Source organism: Trichechus manatus, unplaced genomic scaffold (genome assembly GCF_000243295.1).
Source record: "Trichechus manatus latirostris isolate Lorelei unplaced genomic scaffold, TriManLat1.0 scaffold00049, whole genome shotgun sequence".
Taxonomy (NCBI): Eukaryota; Metazoa; Chordata; class Mammalia; order Sirenia; family Trichechidae; genus Trichechus; species Trichechus manatus.
The window spans coordinates 8,721,720-8,745,126 of record NW_004443985.1 but is presented as its reverse complement, the minus strand read 5'-3'; the positions used below and the strand labels follow the sequence as shown (position 1 = coordinate 8,745,126).

Below are 23,407 nucleotides of genomic sequence, written 5' to 3'. Positions count from 1 at the left end.
AAAAAAAAAAAAAAAAAAAAAAAAAAGTAAGAAGACCTGACAGCCGAGACCTGTATTTCCACGTGGCGGTAATCATTAGGAACCGAACAGAGGCTGATCCCTTTAGCTGATGCCTGTGCTTTCCAGTTTACCACCATCCCCACCACTCCCTATTGTCTTAAGCCCAGTGTACTTCCTTCACTTATGTTCTTTGTCCTGCACCTGTTGCTATATGAGTTGGCAACTGCGGACTGAGCAAATTAAATAAAAACATACTCAGGGGACACAGTAGTGAATGTTTCATAAGCCTTCCTTACGATTCTGTCTTTCCGCAGTTCACATCCTGCTATTTGGAAGTTCAGAATTATTCCAGTTGTGCCTTAAGATCTGATAAAAGTCGAAAGAAACTGGCAGATTCAAGAAATAAACTCAGTTTGTATGAGAATGTCATAGACAAGGCCAGTGGAGCTTCCAGCAAAGAGCAGAGCACACTCATGCCCACGTGTGTGTGCTCGACACAGACCAAAGGTACAAAGACAGGTTTGGGAGACGATGCGTTTGCTGTGTTTCCTGATATCATTTTCCATCACTGCTACTGAGGGTGCCCAACGGGTCAGCCAGTCACAAGTGAACAAGTGTTGGCTGGTGTTGGTGAGCTGCTGGAGGTCACCCACGTGGTAACCCACCAGCCTTGTACTGACCCTGGGCCTGTGAGCTCAGCCTCTGCCCACAGAGACGGCCAGCTTCATTTTGCTCAGTTTTAATTTTCATTACACAAGTAGACTCAGAACTCTCTGCCCAACCAAGCAGGAAAGTGCGGCAGAAATAGGAGAGGACAGGCTTACATTTAGGGGAGAAAAATGAAGGCAAGAAAAACTAATTTTGTAACAAGGAGATATGTATTAGCCTGAACTTTCTGGGATGTTCAAGACACTATCGGGAAAAATTCTTCTCTCCGTTTTTGAAAATAATGTTTAAAGAACAAAAAGCAAAATAAGTAAATAAACAGAGTCCATGGGTGGTGTGAATGGTTAAGCGCTCGGATACTAACCAAGAGGTGGGCAGTTCAAGTCTACCCAGGGGCACCTCAGAAGAAAGTCCTGGTGATCTACTTCCAAAAAAATCAGTCATTGAAAATCCTATTGAGCACAGTTATGCTCTGACACACATGGGGTCACCATGGGTCAGAACCGACTCAAAGAAAATGAGTTTTAAGGAAATAAATGAATAACAACAATTAATTTTTTTTCTGTTTCTGTGTCGAAAGGTATGGTTAAATACAAAGAAAAACTCATTTTCGACTTCCCTATTGTACATCCATATCCAACAAGAATTTTGTTGGAACATTTTGTTTGTGGAAATTTTATAAATCTAATGGGGCACAGAGGTTTCTGAAAGACGATGACTAAGCAATCAGGGAAGAGGTGAACATCAAAGCTGCGAAGCGTTCCGAGTATCCCCCGTCCATCGGCTAAAGCTTCTTCAGCTGATTTCTGAAGACGGCTGTACTTACGTCCGAAATACATAATGGTTCCTTGATCCTTAACTGCTGCAGAGCAGAACTGATTACAACCAGTAGAATGTCTGACCAAGTGTGCATAATGACATCTCTGCCTGAAAGAATACTTACAAGAATTTTATTTCAGGTCTTAATACTTTGGGAAAAGTGCATACCAAAAAAACCTATTGCCGTCAACTCGATTCCGACTCGGAGTGACCCTATAGGACAGAGTAAAACTGTCCCGTAGGGTTCCAAGGAGCGGCTGGTGGATTGGAACTGCTGACCTTTTGGTTAGCAGCCGAGCTCTTAACCACTGTGCCACTGGGGCTCCATAAGTGCATACACTACGTCTGAAACAGAGGAAATTCATTAGTTAAGTGTTTCCAAAATCTACATCCCAGCCACCATCAGAGCAAGGGAAGCCTCTCCAGTCACATTCAGAAATAGTTTATTTAAAAGGCATTTCTATATTAGACTCTCTTTATAAATTTTAAACAAAGGGCAGTTTTAAAATAAGTAATATAAGTGCTAGGAAACATGATTTTTAAAGGATGCACTTAAATTCTATACCCAAGGTTAAAAAAGAACATTATCTTTCAAAATATGAAAACACATTACTGTACCTTTAAAGCAACAAGTGTTTTTAGTTCACGATCTTAACATGAGTGATAGGATATACTAACGTTGCACACACACACACAAAGCCAGAAGATGTCACACACATCAAAACCTCTTCAAGAGTGTCTAGGTATTTTTGTCAAATTTAAATATTCAGAAAATTCAGAGCATTCAAAAAATAAATAAGTGTGGCAAGGGACAGTGAGAAAACAAACCCCAAACCAGTTGCCATCTCATTCACTCTGACTCATGGTGACCCCATGTGTATCCGAGTAGAACTGTGCTCCATAGGGTTCTCAAAGGGCTGATTTGGGGGGAAGTAGATCGTCAGGTCTTGTTTCCGAGGTGCCTCTTGGTGGTTTCGAACCGCCAACCTTTCAGGGAATTGCCAAGTGCTTAATTATTTGCATCACTCAGGGACTCGGGCCGTGAACCCCTGCCTACCACCCTAGGAAGTGGCCTGTATGGATGTCTTTGCCCTGAGGCTTCCACTGAAGCCCATCACCCTACCTAGGTTATGAAGCCGCAACTTCAAGGGCTGTTAATTAGAAAACTGTCAGGAAGAATACTAAATCCTCTCTAAAGATATTTGGAATATCATTTCCACTTACGTCACCAAATAAGCAATAAAACAACAAACCCACCAAGCAGATCCTAAAAGATTTATTCCTCCTCTACTGTTGACGAGAAAGGGACCCGTTGTTATAAATCAATAACGTTAGTCACAAATCTGCAGGTCAGCAAATAAAAACAGGTGAAATGACCATGCACGAGCCCAAGAAGACAGCTTGTTAATTACGTCTAAGAATGCAAATTTTGGTGGCATAATGCAAAATTATTTATGAAGTGTCGTGCAAAAGGGGAAATCTTCCACGTCAGAACACTGATTAAGGATGAGGCAAAACAAACGGATGGCATTTTCTATTACATTCCCTGGGCCTTAAGCTTCCCCTGTTTATCTTTGGAGTCTATCCCCAACTTCCTCACCCTCAATATCTGATCACTGTGGTACAGCTTCTGAAAAAACACGCACACATAGACTAATTTTAGACAATCGCTTTCGAGAGCAAAGCGTGACTCTATCACAATGCTGGAAGGTTTCAGGGAACCCTAGGAAGCCTGTTCGAGGCCTCACCATGAACCACCGGAGGGAATGCCTTGGAACTTAAAACCAGTACAGATACTGGGAACATTTCAGCAAGGAGAGAGAAAGAGAGGAGGGACAGGATGACGAATTCTATACCACATCTGGGCACAAGTCAGGAGAGAAAAGAGTTTGCAAACAATTTGTTTGAGTATTATATAATCATGGCCTCCAAACAAGACAATCCCTGTGGGACAAGAAGCAAATATTAGAACATCTCTTGATAATTAGAAGTTTAAAGTTAATCCTTAGAAAAACCTATTTTGTATGTTTTTCAAATGTACATACTATATTTGTAAAGAAATGCATGTAGATAATTTAAACACAGTAAACATATATTTGGGGTTGAATGCTGAATTTGTTTTAACTGTTAGGAGCACGTGGTCAAAACCTGTATAGCTTTTGTCTAGATAACCATTCGAGAAAACTATGGCTTCATCAGGTCAACTGTTGTATATTTTGTTTTATTATTACTATTATTATTTCCAATATACATTAACAGTAGAAAGCTTAGAGATTACAAGGAAACATAATAGAAAGGAAAAATCACCTATAATTCTATCTCTAAACATATTTTGGTGCTCCTTGTTTGCCCCTTATCCAAGCATATACACATTATTTTATATGTGTATAAATACCTGCATACCTATAAACATAATTTTTCAAAATTAGTATCATGCTATCATGGCTCTTTTATAACCTATTTTTTCAATTAAAAAAAAAACACAACCCAAACCCGTTGCAGTCAAGTTGATTTTGACTCAAAGCAACCCTATGGGACAGAGCAGAATTGCCCTACAGGGTTTCCAAGGAGCAGCTGGTGGATTTGAACTGCTGATCTTTTGGTTAGCAGTCATAGCTCTTAACCACTGCGCCACCAGGGCTCCAGTTAATAGTATATTACAAGTATATTATTTTGCAACATAATCTTAATTGTCTGCACTCTATAACTTGGCAGATAAATTATAAACTAAAATTTAACCAATTCCCAGTAGCTGAATACTTGGGTTCTTCTAATTTTTTTGCCATTTAAAACAACATGGCTATGAACTTCCAGATAGCTTTTAGCTTTTACTCCCCACAGTTCCATAACAATTTCAAAAGGGTAGAGTTCTAGAAGTGGAATCCCTAGAAGAAAATACATGGAAAACTAAGACTTTTGATATGTTTTGACAAGTTGCTGTTCAGAAAATTTGAACAATTTATTTATGCCCATAAGAAGCTTAGGCGAGTCACCCAACATTCTCACCAACACTAGGGATTAGCATTAAAAACTATAGTACTTTGCCAGTTTGATTAATGAAAGGTGTCCATTACTAGTTCCTAAAGTATTTCCTAATGAGCAGGAGCATCAGTGTACCCACTCTGGTCCAGTCTGGCTCATTCAGGGGTCTCAATACAAGAAGTAACAATAGGTTGAGTCAGAGAAGCACCGTAAGGTCAGACATAGAGATTTTGCATGCCAAGCAGACAAGACAAAATTTTATCCTGTGGTTCAATGGTTTTCAACAGGGATAGTTCTACCCACCTAGAGAGCATTTTGGAAATTTGGGGAGATGTTTTTGGTACAAGATGACGGCTTGTTAATTACTTTTAAGAATGTAAATTTTAGAATTTTAGGGGGTATGATGTTTGGGGGACACCAATGGTGTTTAGTGGTTAGGGACTAGAGGTGCTAGCTGCCCAGCAATGAGCTAAGCAGTCATGAGCAATGAAGCACTGGCCCTCATTCTGCCCAAGTTTCAAATGACCTACTGAAAATGCAGGAGGTGAAAAGCCTGAATATAATTATTCAAGCCCAGAACCTAACTCTGTTGTACAAATCAGGGCAAGATATTCTGTGCCCAGTTTTAATGAACACTAAGGTTTTCACCACCATGTAAATTGAGGGAAGAATGTTTTCGTCAGAAATTTACCAAGAGTTGTGCACTATTTAAAAAAAAAAAGTCACTAATACTACATTGTTCCTGTTATTTGCATCAGCAGCATTACCTACTTACAACAGCCTGTTTATAAAGGCTTCCATTCGCTGTGATTCCAAGAGTACACGCTATAATCTTGTCATTCATGCCTTTTAATACTGTCATGCCCAAGCATTTATAAACTAAAGTCTCTATCTCTAAATATATGTTTTTAATTACTGACTTGTTTCACCTTCATATCATATGTAAGGTTTTATACTGCCTTCTACAAAAGTATGGGTGTAGCTAAGTCATTATTTCTATCAGCTTCATTTTAGGAGAGTTAAGGGAACATTAACGATATTTGTTATAACCCGTGGTCACTGGGTCTCATAGGGTTGGAAAGCACTGCTGTGGGGAACAGGAAGCAGTCCAAAGTCTTCCAGCAGGAAAGTGACACAATGAAGCAGAGTTGGAAGGATGGATGTGCAGAAGGAAAAGAAAACAAAGTGGCAAAGCAGATAGCAGGAGGCAAAGAGACCAGAGAAGAGGCAACTGCAATCTGGACCGGGAAGTAACAAAGACCTAGAAAACGGTAATGCCTGAAAGAACCAGAAGGAAAAGAGCGTTTTATAGAGCACATCTTGAAAAAGAGAAGTTGTTGGAACTCAGTGATGGGTACAGTGTCACAGAGTGACTGTCATGGTGTTTTCAGACTGCAGAGTGACTGTGTTCTCAAAAACAGTCTCATATATGGGTACCTGTACCCCTCAACACACACACTCTGCAGACTCATCACCAAAAAGTTCCTCTCTCCAATCCCCGCCCCCAGCTGCCAGAGAAAAGACTTATCACACCACTGATTCTGAAATCTGACAGCTCAGCCTGATACTAGTCTGAATCAGAGGGGCAAAGTCTTACCTGATTTATTTATTTGTTTGTGATTCATCATCCAAGATAACCCCCAAAATAAATTCCAAGTGAGCTTTAAGTACACTCCAGGTTATAAATCATCTACTTGCATTCTCATACTTCAGTAAGCATAAAACCACATAGATCAACTGCAGACAAATATGCCTCCCTCTCCCCCTGCCAAACAGATGCACACATACCCACGGAAAGAGGAACGGAGCGAGTAAAGAAGAATCTAAGGTCCAACAATAATGCGCCTGTATGATCCCTGCCTACTAATCAGAAACAGCCACAATTAGAATAATGTGATATGAGACCAAGAACAGAGGAACGCTTTCTAAATGTCAGATAATCATTTCTAAAATGAAGGCACGGAGAGTCATCATATTAACTGCAACACAGTCAATCTGGTAAAACACCAGGGACAGGCGAGAATGTCCCAATTCATTTTCAGCTTCCAGTTAAGACGAAAAGTGTGTTATATCTGGAATTATCTTGGTTTGGCTTATGTAAACAAAAAACAAAACACCAAACCCAAACCCATTGCCATCGAGTCAATTCCCATCATGCTCAATTTCTAATTTGCTGAGAATAGCTAAACATTTCTGTAAATAAAGAAGAGTGGGTCAAAAGTATCCACAAACATAATAGGACCCTCTAGCTATGCTGTTTCCTGTCTGTGCAACATGACTAAGTCAGTGAAACCCAAATGTCACATTTTTGGTTGCTTTTCTTGACAGCGGAGCCCTGGTAGCTCAGTGGTTAAGTGTTCTACTGCTAACGAAAAGGTCGGCAGTTTGAATCTGTCAGCCCCTTGCTCCTTGGAAACCAGCTGGGGCAGTTCTACTATGTCCTATAGGGTCGCTATCAGTCGGAATCGACTCGATGGCAACGGGTTTGGTTTTTTTGGTTTTTCTTAACAACAGAAAAGTGATTTTTAGCTTAGTGAAAAAATTGGCGACGATATCTTTCATAACTCCAAGCAGTTCCCCCCAACCCCACCAGAAAAAGTCAGTAGTATTTAAAGTGAAAAATGTGCCTAGAGACCTCACCATTAAATTCTGTGGTCGTCCAGTTCCTCTTTCTTTTTACAGGTTACTTACCATTTGAAATGTATTCTTAAACACTTTCCTACCTACACTGTGTGACAATAACACAAGATAAATCCCACGGAAGACGTTAGCTTCCTGAAATGGGTAATGAAGGGCTCGTCTAGGCAAGGGCACAGATAATACCACCCGTCTCTCCCCAGTTTTGCTACCTGTTCTCAGGTTTGCTAAAAGGTAGAATATTTATTTATATATTGATCATTTTTAATGTTATAATGTAGAAAGTTTAAGGAGTCATGAATAAACAAAAAATGACCTAAAGTAAAAAGGAGAGCCTTCCAGGTGAAGCCACTGTCTGCCTTTCCCCTCCCAATTAGGCTGTGGCACGAATTTCCAGATCTCTGCCATGGAAAGGAGCCCTGGTGTGCAGTGGTTAAGAGCTATGGCTGCTAACCAAAAGGTCGACAGTTAGAATCCACCAGCCGCTCCTTGGAAACCCTACGGGGCAGTTCTACTCAGTCCTACAGGGTCACTAGGAGTCGGAGTTGACTTGACGGCATTGGTAGACAAGAGCCCCCACAACCCGCCTCTACCCGCTGCTGTCACCTCACGTCCCACCACTACCTTTTATACTCCTGTCTTCTTCGAATCACACTATCCTCTCTTGAGCCGCTTGGCCTGCATGCTATGATTCTTTCCAGAATCCACTTCTTTATCATTTTCACCTGACTGGCATCTACTTTATGTTCAAGATTCAGCTCCAGTGTTCCTCTTTCCTTTCACACATTGGGTAGGTATCCTTTCTCTCCGCTTCCACTGCAAACAGCATTTAACTCCATCTAGGCGCTTACTGGGGCAGTGGTAGAATTCTTGCCTTCCATGGGGGAGACCCAGATTCGATTCCTGGCCAATGCACCTCATGCGTAGCCACCAACTATCTGTCAGTGGAGGCATGCGTGTTGCTTTGATGCTGAACAGGTTTCAGTGGAGCTTCCAGACTAAGATGGACTAGGAGGAAAGGCCTGAAGATCTACTTCCAAAAATCAGCCAGTGAAAACCCTATGGATCACAACAGTCTGATCTGCAACCGATCATGGGGATGGTACAAGACTGGGCATTGTGCATGAGATCACCATGAGTCAAGGGCCAACTTGACGGCAGCTAACAACAAGGCACTTACTAGCTACCTTGTGGTTGTCTCTTCAATCATTTGTCTCCCCTACCACACTCTGAGGGCCCTGGTGGCGCAGTGGCTAAGAGCTCAGGCTGCTAAATTAAAGGTCAGCAGTCCAAATCCACCAGCCGCTCCTTGGAAACCCTATGGGGCAGTTCAACTCTGTCCTCTAGGGTGGCTATAAGTTGGAATCGACTCGACGGCAACGGGTAGAGCGGTACCACACAGTGAGCATCTGGAGGGTAAGGACCAAATCCTTGGATGTCTGTATCTTCAAGGCACAGTGTAGTGAACACTTGGTCAGTGTTTGTTACTTGCCTGAGTGGGAAGCTTTTCCTTTTCTTCCAAAGGGCGGGAAAAAAGGCTACACAGCCTATAAACGCTGTTAAAACTATCACTGATTTCTGCATGGAGGACAGGGAGAAGTTTCCTAGTCAGACTTTTTACTAGTCAGGGTAGGCAGCCGTATTTACCTTGAGAGGAAAGATGCAAGCGATAGCGGGTTGCCTAACTTTGAGGGTACCAACCCGCTGCGACCTGTCAGTCTACACGTCATGGCCACAGACCCATCAGGTGCAACATACGTTACTGACATTAAGCACCGTTAACTCACACGACTTCATATTTCTTGGAACTCTGGATCAGAGGAAGGATTTTAACTGGCAAGGCCGTAAGAGGAGAAGTTCAGATGAGAAACAAGAAGTCCCTGGAGCCTAGGGCTTCTCCTCACTGTGGACTGTCAACAGGGGCAGATTATCCAATAAGCAAGGTAAGCACCACATTTAAAGCCCATGTGAAATTGTTCACTACAGATTAGTAAGTAAGCACAAGTAAGCCCGTGCCCACCTTGCTTACTGGGTCAACTGCCCCTGTCAGGGATTGTAAATTAAAAAGAGGCTTTGATTCTGTAGGAAAGGTGCTGTGGGGTTGGAAGACAGACAGATAGATGCCAGCCATACCTAGAGGCAGAATCTCTGATGTGGTGAAAAAATGGGAAATTGTTCACTACAGATGATCTGGTAAGCAAGGTAAGCATCATGCTTACCTTCCCTATTGGATAATGTGCTCCTGATCGTTAGTCCTCACTAGCTGTATGAGGAGACACTTTGAAGCACACAGTGCTCAACCCATCAGTTGAAACACACTGCTGGCATCTCTTTTATCTTTTATCATGCCCCTTGGACATAAGCTTCAGGGCTTTGTTACGGGGCAGGACACAAGGTCTCATACCCACAACAGGCATCACAGTTAGACTTTTAAAAAATTCTCTCAAGTGAGGTTCTGCGCACAGTCACAGAGACGCACAGGCAGAGCTGAAAGACGTAGGCAGCTATCACACAACTTCAGTCCTGCATCCCATTAGCAGACCACACTTCCTCAAGTGCGCCGTGCAGGAGAACTTCTAATAAATTCTACCGTATCCTGCAAACAGCACAGTTATTTTGAATCTGTGTGTGTGTGTTGAGAGCGTTCATTTGTTCAATGTAAACAACGTTTCCAATTGTTTGGCATTTCATTATTTTTTAATATTCCAGGAGCCACCTCTCTAGACCTTCAAGAGGTTGTAGCAAGGCCCAAATAGCAAAATTATTTATAGAGTCAAAATACAATGGACATTTAATGCATGGCATCAAAAAGAAAAGCACAGTGTACTTATTACTTACCAAATTAAGTTTTGCCCAGAATTCAGGTCCTTCTTGCATCTCTCTGAGGCTCGGTGGAATGTACCAAAAGCAAATGTTGACATATTCAGGCTGAGGATTAAGACAAATTTGAAAGTTATTTTGTTAATCTAAGACCTAGCTTAGAATGAAATTAAGCATATACTTCTTAAACTTCTGGCTGGCTTCTTTAAGAGTTATCATCTGTGTTACTTTGATGACAAATCAGAATCTGATAGAATAGACACTTCTTGTTTGAGACCACCTGACATCCATATGTCTCACTTCAGAGAACAGCTTAGTGGGGAATTCTCTTCTTCACTGCATGCATCTAGAAGGTGCTCTTCCTTCTAGGCAAGGGATGGGCACGAGATCAGGAGAAAAACATAGTAAAATTGGGAGCTGACTCAGCCCAGCTCTGACCATCAATTAGTGCCTGATACACACGTGTCCAGGGAAGCCCTGGTTTCTCCCTCTTCAAGCCTGAGACTCGAGTGATTCCTTACACCACCATATGCTTCTAATAGTTCCTTCTCTGCTTAAGGTAGGCAAATTTGGCTGCACCTGACAAATGCAAAATCCCAGAGTACCCGTGAGCTGACAGTGGAATGACACAACCAGCGGCCCTCTTGTGACTCTTGTCAACATTGCTTTGCAAAAAAATAAAAGAAGCATCATCTTGATTCCCGGCTCTCAAACATCAGTAAAGATACTAATCAGCTGGGAGGGTTGTTCAAAACGTGGATTCTCAGCCCTTGTTCTCAGAATGCCCAGAGTCTGATTAAAAGTCTATCATGGGTAAGACCAAAAAGATTGGTATGTTAAGAAGCATGTGAGGTTGACTCTGAAGTGCGTAGTGCGTGGCCTATGTTTGAGAAACTCTGATCTAAAGTAAGTGACCACGGCACAGGCATTTTCCTCAATGCTCTGTGTTTTTTCTATCAGACATGATTCGGCTAAGCATGGGATAACATTCTGGAACAGATATCAGCCCAGCCATTGTCACAAAGAGAAGAAGACCTTCTTCAGCATGACCTCCCTCCTCACTGGACAAAATCTTAGGGAGCCCCATAACGAAGGCAATCATAAGACGTGCACTCGGCCACCAGGTGATTTGGGACATTACGTCCACAAAGTAAACTCCAAGAACTGCAATCAGGACAGAATATGGGTCACACCCACCCACTCACTTGATGCTAAGCACGGAGAGTATTTGAAGGGACTTTCATTTTTCTACCACAATTTGTAGGTAATAACCAATGTTATAATAGTTCTCAATAACCACCAGAATTATGCTTTGGTGTCAGAATAAACTCTCGAAGTGCTTCAGAAAGACGAAATAGCTGTCATCTCATATCTTAAAAGGAAGACTGGTACTATATAGAGTTCTGGTTGTAGTGGATTTTAAATCACAAGTGAATGTCCAGAAACATTCCTAGCTCAACAAGGTAAGTTCTTGATCTGATAATTCTTTTACCTCTGAAATTTGTAACATGTTTATTAGATCCGACCAAAAACAGCTACACATGTTCAAAATATCAAATAGTTCAAAATGGAGTACAACGTAATTCAACTCAATTCTACAAATATGCACCATGAAAACACAATACTCTTTTGCAACTCTACACATCTTTTCAAATAAAGTAACCATGATTGATTAGAAAGTAGAAGAAAAATATACTAATCACCTGCCCCCAGATGCCAGGCATGGGTGTCTTTATACCAAAGATTTTTTTTTTCCCAGATACCATTTATGCCATTTTCAATTGACTATCTCTCAGCAACAAACCCACCCTTCTTGACACCCTGCAATAATACAGCTAGACTCTAAAGATGTCTCCCTTGCCATCTGGTCTCATCTCAGACTGTGTCAGCAGAGGGTGCTGGAGGAACACTGGAGGAGGAAGGGGCACCTTGCTGGTTCAGGGGTGCTCATCTCCTGGGTCTCCTGCAGAGCACATGGATCTTTGCAGCAATGCTGGGGCGCCAGCAGCAAGCGGTCCCCCTGGCAGCTTCCCCCAGCACTCCCTTCTCAGGTTGCTTCACAGCAAAGGGCCAACAGGTGGGGTACCAGGCCTCAGGAGGTTTCATGAGGGAGTTCTGCCAGCTAGACACCTTCCTTGGAAGACTTCTCTGACATCCTCTGGGTAGTTAGCAGTGAGTAGTGTGCATGGCGCCTCCCTGTGGATAGCTGCCTCCAGGACCTCCAGGTGGATTTCCAGCAAGTCCCACTAGTGTGACACCTCTGTGAACTTCTCTGCCATGCAGTGAGCCACAGTCTCACTTTCTCCAAAGAGGTCTGGATCTCTGTCCGGAGAGGGGGTGGTCTCTTCTTTGGGTGCTCTACTGCAGTTCTAGGGGTGGTGGCTGCTATCTATACCTGCTATTCCTGTATTTTTCAGGGATCTCTTTATCTCTGAGGAAGCAATCCTTTATTACTCCAATTCCCTGTTAAGAATTCTTTATTTTCCCACCTCAAATGACCGTGTGGCTTTTGTCTCCTGTTTGGACCCTGACAGATGCTTCATTAAATTAGTTATTCCTTCTCCTTTTGTGTCAACATTGGGAAATATTTTGCAACAGCTTTACCTGCTCTTATGAGCTTCATGGAGCCCTGGTGGTGCAGTGGTAAAGAACTTGGCTGCTAACGAAGAGGTCAGCAGTTGGAATCCACCAGCCGCTCCTTGGAAACCCTATGGGGCAGTTCTACTCTGTCCTATAGGGTCACAATGAGTCAGAGTCGACTCAACAGCAATGGGTTTGGTTTTTTTAAAATTCTTATAAGCTTCATATTTTATAAGTGAGGACCTAGACCTTTTGGATAACCTCTTAAATTTACTTACTTTGGTAAGTTTCTGTGTAGGTATTTTAGAAGTGACATATCTGTGATACCTTCTGCCCAAATATCCTTTTCTAGAATGGCAAGGCTTCAGGATTGTGACATTTGAAAACTTGTGATGCTCTTCTGACACTTCATTTTGTTGGAAGAAAGCTGATGCTCTATTTCATGGAATGCCTTTGCTGTAGTCATTTGTAAAATGATTTGAAGAGTTGAAAAAGCATCCCTTTGAATGTTCACCAAGGACATATTTGAGTTTTTCCTGTATCTTTGCCACCATAGATTGCATTTTATATAGTGACTGTCATGGATTGAGTTGCGTCCCCCAAAAATATCTGTCAGCTGGCTGGGTCATGATTCCCAGTACTGTATGATTGTGTTTTCTGATGTGATTTCCTTATGTGTTGTAAACTCTATCACTGTGATGAGGTCATACTGATGAGGTTGACAAGATTAGTGTCTTAATGCAATCTCTCTTGAGATATAAAAGAGAGAAGTGAGCAGAGACACATGGGAACCTCACACCACCAAGAAAGCAGTGCTATGAGCAGAGTGTGTCCTTTGGACCTGAGGTTCCTGTGCAGAGAAGCTCCCAGACCAAGGGAAGACTGATGACATGGACCTTCCTCCAGAGCCGATGGAGAAAGCATTCCCCTGGAGCTGATGCCCTGAATTTGGACTTGTAGCTTACTGGACTATGAGAGAATGAACTTCTCTTTGCTAAATCCATCCACTTGTGGTGTTTCTGTTGGAGCAGCACTAGATGACTAAGACAGTGACTTTCTTCAAGAGGCTTAAAAGCACCAATCAGTAACTGCAGAATAGAACCATTCACATTGCCACTTAATTTTAATTGTCTACATATACGGAAGAGGTTCTGATGTCTTGGTCTTAACATATTTAGTCCATGTTCCCTAAACACCAGCCCTACTGGGAAGGTATAAAAAAAGAATCCAAGCATCTAAACGAGACAGATGATAGTTAAGAATACAAAACCACTGGCAGCAGCAAAAGCATTGTCATAATATTTAAGAATTTATGGCTAAGTAGTGAAGTACCATTAAAGAAAAGCTGTATATAGTCTCTCCTAGCTTTCAAATAGAAAAAAAAAAAAAAAGATACAGCCTGAGACATAAAGCAGGTGCTTTGATTTCAATTCTAGGAAGGATTATTGAGCAAATTACAAGAGACCACTTGGGAAAGAAATCACTCATCACCAAAAGGTAGTAGCTTGCATTCTCTAAAACTGAGTCATGACAAAAGAAATTCACCTCTTTTGTTTATAGTGTCATCAGATTGGAATAACAGTAATTTAAAATGGTACCGTTATGCATTTTAGTAAGTATAAATGCAGAATCTATCACATAGATTCAAGCAATCAATCACATAAGTATCGAATGGGGAAAAGCCAGCAAGGCGGATTTTAACTGACTTCAAGTTCATTGGTTTTAAATATTTGATAGAGCTACTGGAAGATCTCAAAGGCAGCATCAGGTAGCAGGAAAAGTCTGGGTTTTGAAGTTACATGGACGTGAATTTGAAGCCCTACCTCCCTAAGTCTTCGTTTGGACAACTGTCAAAGTTTCTAAGTCTCAGCTTCCTAAATCTATAAAATTGAGATGATATTCTCTATCTCACAGGGTTTTTTTTTTTTTTTTAATGAGTAGAGATAATGTATTTCCAATATGCAGTAGTGTCCGTGGCATACAGAAGGTATAAACTTGTACACTGCAAGTTTAGTGATAATTATTTGGGGCTCTACTGGTGGGTGCCCAGGTGGCAGAGTGGTTAAGAGCTCAGCTGCTAACCAAAAGGTCGGCAGTTGAATCTATCAGCTGCTCCTTGGAAAGCCTATAGGGCAGTTCTACTCCGTCCTATAGGGTCGCTATGAGTCGGAATCATCTTGATGGCACACAACAGCAATCATATATTGGTAGAAAGAGATGTTCTTCTCAAGTGATGATTAACCCAAAACCAAACCCATTGCTGATGAGTTGATTCCAAGTCATAACGACCCTACAGGACAGAGTAGAACTGTCCCATAGGGCTTCCAAGGCTGTAAATCTTTACAGAAGCAGACTGCCACATCTTTCTCCTGGGGAGCCACTGGTGGGTTTGAACCACCAAACTTTTGATTTGCAGCCAAGCACTTTAACCACTGAATCACCAAGTCTCCTAAGTGATGATCAGCCCCATTAAAATCTGTACTAGTTGAGACATATCATTATATAAACTTCTGGGTGTCATATTTGAAGGGAATCAGTAAAAACTGCAGCGTGTCCAAAGCAGGGAAATCAAAATGTCCAATTTCACTAGCAGAATTTTCTATGTTCTAGACCTACAGCCGAGAAAACCCTATGAAGCTCACTTCTACTCTGTAACACATAGGGTCACTATGAGTTGGAATCAACTCGATGGCAACAGGTTTACTTTTTTTTTTTTTGGCAGAGATGAGGAAATGACTTAAACTATATAACTGCTTTGTGGAGCCCTGGTGGCACAGTGGTAAAGAGCTCGGCTGCTAACCAAAAGGTCGAACCCACCAGCCGCTCTGCGGGAGAAAGATACAGCAGTCTGCTTCAGTACAGGTTGTTGTTGTTGTTGTTAGGTGCTGCCGAGTCGGTTCCGACTCCTAGTGACCCTACAGGACAGAGCAGAACTGCCCCACAGGGTTTCCAAGGAGGACCTGTGGATTTGAACTGCAAACCTTCCGGTTATCAGCTGTAGCACTTAACCACTGGGCCACATTATAGCCTTGGAAACCCTGTGAGGTAGTTTTATGCTGTCCTATAAGGTCGCTATGAGTCAGCATCCACTCAAGGGCAACAAGTTTTTATATTTTTGCTCCGGTGACTCAGAGACTAGCAGTGGAGCTGGTTACAGGCAGTTAAACTTGAATGGAATTAGCATTTCAAAAGAAGCAATTTCTCATAATCCAAAAAATATTCCTGGCAACAGGAAGAGTTCACATATAGAAGCTAGTATGTTCAGGGGGATGGCAACTACTTAGAATGAATAGAGGACAGGGTGTACTGAAGAGAAGTGAAGGTGGAAATGGAAATGGGAGCCATTTCATAAAGGGCTTCCTCACAGGCCATGGTTGGAAGTTTGTGATTCATCCTAGAGGCAATGTGGAGCCACTGGAGAGTTTCAGTCTAGGGAACAGATTTCATCTGAGAAAAGTCACCCTGGCTGCAGTGTGGAGGATGGGCTGGAAGGGTCCAAGACTGGAGGCAGGAGACCAGTTAGGAGACAGTGCCGACCTGAGTGATGGCAGGCTGAACAAAGGCAGTGGCTTTGAGAGTGGAGAAGAATAAGCACCCAAAGTATATTTTAGGGAAAGGAAAGGCAGATAGTGAAGGCAATATTAAGATTTTTGCTTCAACAGATCATAGTTCCAATGACCAAAAGAAGAATGTACAATGAAGCTGCACCTCAGCTTGGGAAATCTTGAATTTGGGCATCGACTCAACGGCAACGGGTTTGGTTGGGTTTCATGGGAGTCTAGGTGAAAATTCAAGGGCACACCTGTCATGGATTGAACTGTGTCCCCCAAAAATATGTGTATCTATTTGGCTAGGCCATGATTCCCAGTATTGTGTGACTGCCCACCATTCTGTCATCTAATGTGATTTTCCTATGTGTTGTAAATCCTACCTCTATGATGTTAATGAGGTGGGATAGGCAGCAGTTATGTTAATGAGGTAGGGCTCAATTTACTAGACTGGATTGTGTCTTGAGCCAATCCCTTTTGAGATATAAAAGAGAGAAGCAAGCAGAGAGACAGGTGGACCTCATACCACCAAGAAAGCAGCGCCAGGAGCAGAGTCTGTCCTTTGGACCCAGGGTTCTGCTTAGAGAAGTTCCTAGTCCAGGGGAAGACTGATGAGAAGGACCTTCCTCCAGAGCCAACGGAGAAAGCCTCCCCTGAAGGTGACACCCTGAATTTGGACTTTGAGCCTACTAGACTGTGAGAAAATAAATAAAGCCATCCACTTGTGATATTTCTGTTACAGCAGCACTAGATGACTAAGACACACCTATATACAAAGGACTAGAGTTTAGGAGAAAGTCAAGGATGGAAATACACATTTAGACTGTTGATAGTAAAGCCCTAGATATGGATAAAACATTTCAGGTAGAGTATATGGACAGAATAAGGGGCCAAAAATAGAAGAGGAGTAGAGAAGAACGTCTGAAGGGATACCAGGATAAAGAGTCCTTCACATAGAGACTGAGAAAAAAAAAAAAGTCAAGTAGATAGGTGAAAAACCAGAAGAGAAAGTCAAAGAAAACAGGACAGGGGAAGGTTTCAAGAGTGAGGGAGTGGATAACAGCATAAAATGCTGCAGAAATCCAACAAGATGAAGATTAAAGAGCGTGCACTGGAGTTAGCAATTTAGAAGGTTGTTGTCATCTAGTAAAACTATATAATAACTATGGATGATACACTGCAATGTGCTTGACACATATTAATAGTAAGGTTCAATAACTATTAGCATATGAATACTTAGAACTACTTAGAAGAGAAATGAACTAGTGAATTCTCTGACACAGGAAGTATTTAGCAAAAGCTGATCTCCTTTCACGAGCGCTGTAAAAAGAAATTTCCTGCATTGGCAGGAAGTTTGACTACATACCCTTGAAGATCCTTTAAAACTCTAAAAGTCTATGAAACTAAGTAACTGTTTTCTAATGTAGAATTCAGGAAGAGAAAAACAAAAATGTTGAATAATTAGGACTCCCCCAAGAGATCAAAACAAAATATGTGAATGATAGTGTAAGAATGAATATACCTCTAGGAAAACTTCTGTTAGATCTGAGATCCAACACAGAAAAACAGAGATATGGTTTTCAGGGGTCTATGAATAATGCAGAACTCATCTGAAAGGATAGCTTTCACTCATCTTCAAGAAGATATGCATTATCTTTGCTCCTTTCAGGAAAAGATATTCAAGTACTGGGTACTCAGTTTCGTTGTGTGCATTTACTGTTTTCAATGTTCCACTTAACACTCGCTGCTCTCTGCTAAACAATCACATACACATATGTAATTATCAACTTCGGTTTTCCCTAAACTGAAAAACTTGCAGCTTCACAGGCCTGGGATTCAACTGAATCTTGGTATCTCCTCTCCTAAGTATTATTAGCGTTATATTTAATCAATCCAAAGAAGGTATTTGTTAGCAAAAAGAGACTATATCTACTTGACACTTATCATATGTGAAATTCAAGGTCTTATTCTACTTTATTTCTTCAAACAGAATACTGAGAAAAGAGGCCAATACACAACACATACAAAACCCCTTAAAAACAGGAATTCTCGAGTACCATTTAGGAAGCTGCTCTTCAGCCAGCTAGCTCCCATGGACAAAACATTTACGGGCAGAAGGCAAATGATTAAAACCCACCTTTCATTGGAGCCCTGATGGCGTAGTGGTTAAGAGCTCATCTGCTAACCAAAAGGTTGGCAGTTCCATTCTACCAGCCACTCCTTGGAAACCCTATAGGGTAGTTCTACACTGTCCTGTAGGGTTGCTATGAGTTGGAATCGACTGGATGGCAACGGGTTACCTTTCATTACAAGTATGTGAATGTTTGAAATTCCCTAAAGATGATGGTTTGTCATACTGTGGTGGCTTGCGTGTTGCTCTGATGCTGGAAGTTACGCCACCAATATTTCAAGTACCAGTATGGTCACCCATAGTGGACAGGTTTCAGTGGAGCTTCTAAACTAAGACAGTCTAGGAAGAAAGCCCTGAGAATCTACTTCTGAAAATTAGCCAATGAAAAGGCTATGGATCACAACAGAATACTGTCTGATATACTGCTGGAAGATTAGCCCCCTAGTTTGGAAGACACTCTATATACACAGTGGCTGTAAGAATGGATTCGAGCATACCAACGACTGTGAAGATGGAGCACGACTAGGCAATGTTTTGTGCACTGAGTCAGAGCTGACTCAATGGCAGCTAGCAACAATACAAAAGATGATGGTAAGAGGTTCCTCTCTCACTTTTTTTAAACCTGTAAGTGTAGGAAGATATGAATAACTTTTTAATCAGCTCATAAGGTAGACTTTCTCTCAGCTGTATCAGAAGACGGTGCCTTTCCAAGGTCTACAGAATTTTCTAGAGCTTCCATAGCCAGAGAAAATAAAGGCTACTCAAACTCAAGCCAATCATATACTTGTTGTTACACCTCTACATGCTTAAGGATGCATCTCTAAAAATGCTTCGACATTTTCTTGCACAGTCATGATGCCATTATCAAGTGTAACAAAATTATTGACAATAACCAGATCATAATTGATTCCCCAACTATTCCAAAATTACTTTTTACAGATGGTTTGTTCAAATTAGGATCCTAACAAGGTCCATATGTTGCATTTGGTTGTTAGGCTCTTCGGTCTCTTTAAACCTACAGGGTTAATCACCACTCGCCCCTTTATTTTTCTTCTCCTGTTGAAGAAAGCCGTTTGTAGAACGCCCATATTCTGAATTTGTCTTCTTGCTTCTCTGTGGTGTGGCCAGGAAGTCATTTAAATATGGATTCTTCTGCTATCTTTGCAAGTTCCTTATGCCCCTAGTTTTCAGGTACTTTGGAATCTTAGAAACTTCGAATCTGATGCCTTGTGTTTAGATAGTTGTAGAAGCCACCGTCAGGATTCTCTGGAGCAGTCAATGTTCCTCAAACTTGCCTGAGGACCATCATCATGTATCACCTGGACTACTGCAATAGTCTCCCAATCTGTCTCGCTTATTCTTTCGTTTCCCACTTCAAATGCCACCCCTGCCCCACGTTCCTCTCTTCTCATGGCACCCACCATGATCTTTCAAAATGGAAGTCAGACTCCTGTCTGCTTAAAACTTCTCCAGTGACTACCCTTGGAATAAACGCCAAAGGCCTTATGGTGATCTATCTGACTTCACGGGATCTGGGCCCTGCACACCTCTCCAGCCCTGGCTTCGTGCATCTTCTTTTGGTTCCTTAAACCCATAAAACTCTTTTCAGCTTTAAACTTTTGCAGCTGATTATTGATTCTTCCTAGAATGCCCTTCCCTCAAATATCTGCATGGCTGGTTGTTTATCATTTTTCAGGTCTCAGCCCATCAATAACCTCAGAAAGCCCTGCCTACACCCCCTAAACTAAGCAGGCCATCCCCTACCTGAACTCTCAGCCCCTCACCTCGCTTTCTAACATTTCACCCTATTTATTTCCAATATGAAGTTCCTGAGTGGTACAAATGGTTAACATGCTCAGTTACTAACCAAAAGGTTGGTGGTTCGAGTTCATCCAAAGGCACCGTGGAAGAAAGCCCTAGTGATCTACTTCTGAAAAATCAGCCACTGAAAATTCTATGGAGCACAGTTCTACTCTGACACATGTGGCATTGCCATGAATCAAAACAGACTCAAAGGCAACTGGTAATTTCCATTGCAGTACTTGCCACATCTGTAATTTTCTGATTATTCATTTGTATACTAGATGATCTCTCATGAATCCGCTGGTTTTTTGTTTTGTCTTCACAGGACTTCTCACCATCTGAAGTGTCCTATGTATTCACCTGCTTGTTTACTGCCTGTCCCTTTCCATTTGAACATAAGCACACGAAAGCAGGGACCTTCCCTGTCTTTTATCTGCAGTTGCCAAGAACTGTGCCTGGCAATTGCATAGTAATTGCTTAGAAAATCTTGCTGAATGAATGAATTCCAAGAATTAACTAGATTGCTTCTATACAGTACAGGTTCCTAGGCTGCTATCTCTGGGTGATTTTCACATTAAGGTAAAAGCTGCTCTAAAGTGTATGCTACAAAAAGAACTAAGGTATCCCATTTTATACTTCTTAAATATCAGAACGAAACAATATTCTTGTATTTTAGCCATACATTTTAGGGGAAAAAAAACACAATATTCTGCACCTTTTTGACCACCTTCTTTCTTATATATAGCAAAGAATCCAATAACATCAACAACAAAATGACTTATTTTCCCATTGCTCCAAAGCTAACATGCTCTCATTCTTTTACAATAAGAGAAAACTTTGTCTGTTGTTGTACATTCACTTAATTGATCTTGCTCATGTGGGCACCACTACAGCACAGCTGAATATTTGCAGTACAATCATCATGTAATTTATATATCAAGATGGAGGCTGTCATTTATTCCGTATTATCTGTGGTAATTATTATTGAGCATTTTAGTTTTAAATACTTAATGGCAAGTGTGTTCTCTGTGAATCCAACTAATAGAGTAAATTAACATAATGGACTCTATGAATTAAGCTAATGACTTGTTTCTAAGTCTGCAACACAAAAACCAGCGAAATATAACAAGTAAGAAAACTGTCACCTTCATCACTGTTACTGGCAAAATCATCAGCACGATTCCTCAATCACTTACTTCCAACAGTAACTTGAATCCATCTCTCTTCTTGATTTCTTCCACTAGGTATCTAAAATTAAAAGTCACAATAATAATTATAATATACCATCTAAAAATACCAGGAGCTTGACTGACATGGAACAAAACTGTTATTCTGATATAGAAGACAGGACTGAGAAATAAGAAGCTATAGGTAAGGATACAAGTGTAGAAAAAGCTATGGATGTAGACAGATACTCCAGAAACTACTGCTATTCCCTGAGATCTGAGTAATAAGATGATTTACATCTCACATATTAGCACCAGACTTTAACCCCAGTGTAAAAAGTCATGTAAAGCACATTAGACATACATCTTTAAGCATGTAAGTTTTATATCCATATTCTAGGTGGAGATTTAGCACAGATACCTGAATCACCGAGAAGCCTTGGAGGAAAGAGTATTTTGTGTGTGTGTGCGTGCGTGTGTGCGTGCGTGCGTGCGTGTGGTCCTGCTTGTAAGCTCATTCGAGATCAAGGAAGATCAACATCATCTTTTGCAAGACCAGGACTGAGGGAAGGATGACTGATGATTTATCTTGTTAAAAGTAGCCATTGACAGAATGTCTATGAAGACATCTACAATCTCCGGGGAAAGAATTACCATGCCATAAGCGAAGGACACAGATCCATGAGCTATAGAACAGGACTGAGAAAAGACTAAAATGACAGTGAGAATGTAGAGTAAAATGACACTGACCCCTCTCCCCTGGGCTTGCTTTTCGTCCATATCAAAATGGAAAAATATGACATGCTTGGCCTTGAAAACTAGTGATTTGATCATGAGCCTTAAAAAGCTCACAATACTTGAAACACAATCATATTTTAAATTTGGGGGGGTCAAATCTAAAGAAACGGTCAGAGGTGCTGACAAAAATGTGCTTGCCAGGGTATTTAATGTAATTTTATATGTAATAACGAAAAAAAAAAAGCGAGAGAGCAAGAGGGAGAAGGAAAGAGAGAGGGAGAAGGGAAGGGGGAGGAGAACAGAAAGATAGAAACATTGCCCCCAACAGCGAGGACTGGCTTTGAAAATTATCATCCAGCCGTGTGGCATTATGGCACCACCATATGGAATACGATGCTGTCACTAATTTACATATATTCCATTAATATTTAAGGACACACCAAAAAACGTACCTCCTGGACCTCAGTTATCTTTCTCTGTAAAACTGGAAAAGCATAATCTGCTTTCCCAATCTCAAAGTCTGGTTGTAAAAAAAATTAAATAAAATCATACACAAAAAAATCCGTAAATTATAAAACACTGTGGAATGGGACCTGGTGGCGAAGTGGTTAAAGACCCTGGCTGCTAAGCAAAAGGTTAGCAGTTCGAATCGACCGGCTGCTCCTTGGAAACCCTATTGGGCAGTTCTATTCTGTCCTATAGGGTTGCTGTGAGTCAGAATCAACTCGACAGCAATGGGTTTTTTGGGTGGAAATGGGGAGGGGGGAGTTGTTATTATTATATTAGTTTGCTAAAGGCCATTCTAGAATATGGCTATGAAATACACCAGTTTACGTGATGCAGTTCTTTTTTCCTAAACTTATTTATATAGCTTTCCACATAAGGTTAAACACTAGTGTCAGTATGTAAATTGTATCGACTTTGAAATATGTAAAATCTTATAAAAATTCTACCAATATTAACTAAATAATACAGATATTATTTTGAGAAATAATGTTGTGACCACATACTCACACAGAGACTCACAGAGTATTTGATGTTCTACATACTCCTTCCCCTGACAATTTTTTCAGGAGATGTTACACAGCTCTGAAGTTTCTGAACCTTTAATACACTCAGAGATACCACCTAACTTTCAAAAAAAGCACTTCCAATGGCCAAAAAGCATAAGAAATTACGCTAAAGATTACTGGTACGTATTCCAGAAAGTACAAATTAAAACAATAATTCTAAACCGTGTTGCCCACATCATACTGGAAGCAAATTTTAGAGACAACATCTAAGGCTAGTGGCATTGTGGGGAAAAGCTTCTACAAACCCTTTTAAAATGACTAATACCCCTATGAGGAGCCCGGATGGCACAGTGGTCAAAGCGCTCGACTGCTAATAGAAAGGTCAGTGGCTTGAAACCACCAGCAGCTCCGAGGGAGAAAAATGTTTAACACTTTGCTTCTGTAAAGATTTACAGCCTTGGCAAGGCCATGGAAGCTCCACAGACACATCCAAACTCCCTGAGG

The 23,407-nt window shown here is 41.2% G+C and overlaps 1 protein-coding gene across 1 annotated transcript in view; it reads right to left on the bottom strand.

Moving 5' to 3' along the window:
* Window positions 1–23,407, bottom strand: part of GADL1 (glutamate decarboxylase like 1) — a 166,409-nt gene that overhangs the window by 66,868 nt on the left and 76,134 nt on the right. The window contains exons 12-13 of the mRNA XM_004377357.2: window positions 21,183–21,234; window positions 9,943–10,032 (exon numbers count right to left, since the gene is read on the bottom strand). Coding sequence (XP_004377414.1) covers window positions 9,943–10,032; window positions 21,183–21,234 — 142 coding nt within the window. The remainder of the gene's footprint in view (window positions 1–9,942; window positions 10,033–21,182; window positions 21,235–23,407) is intronic.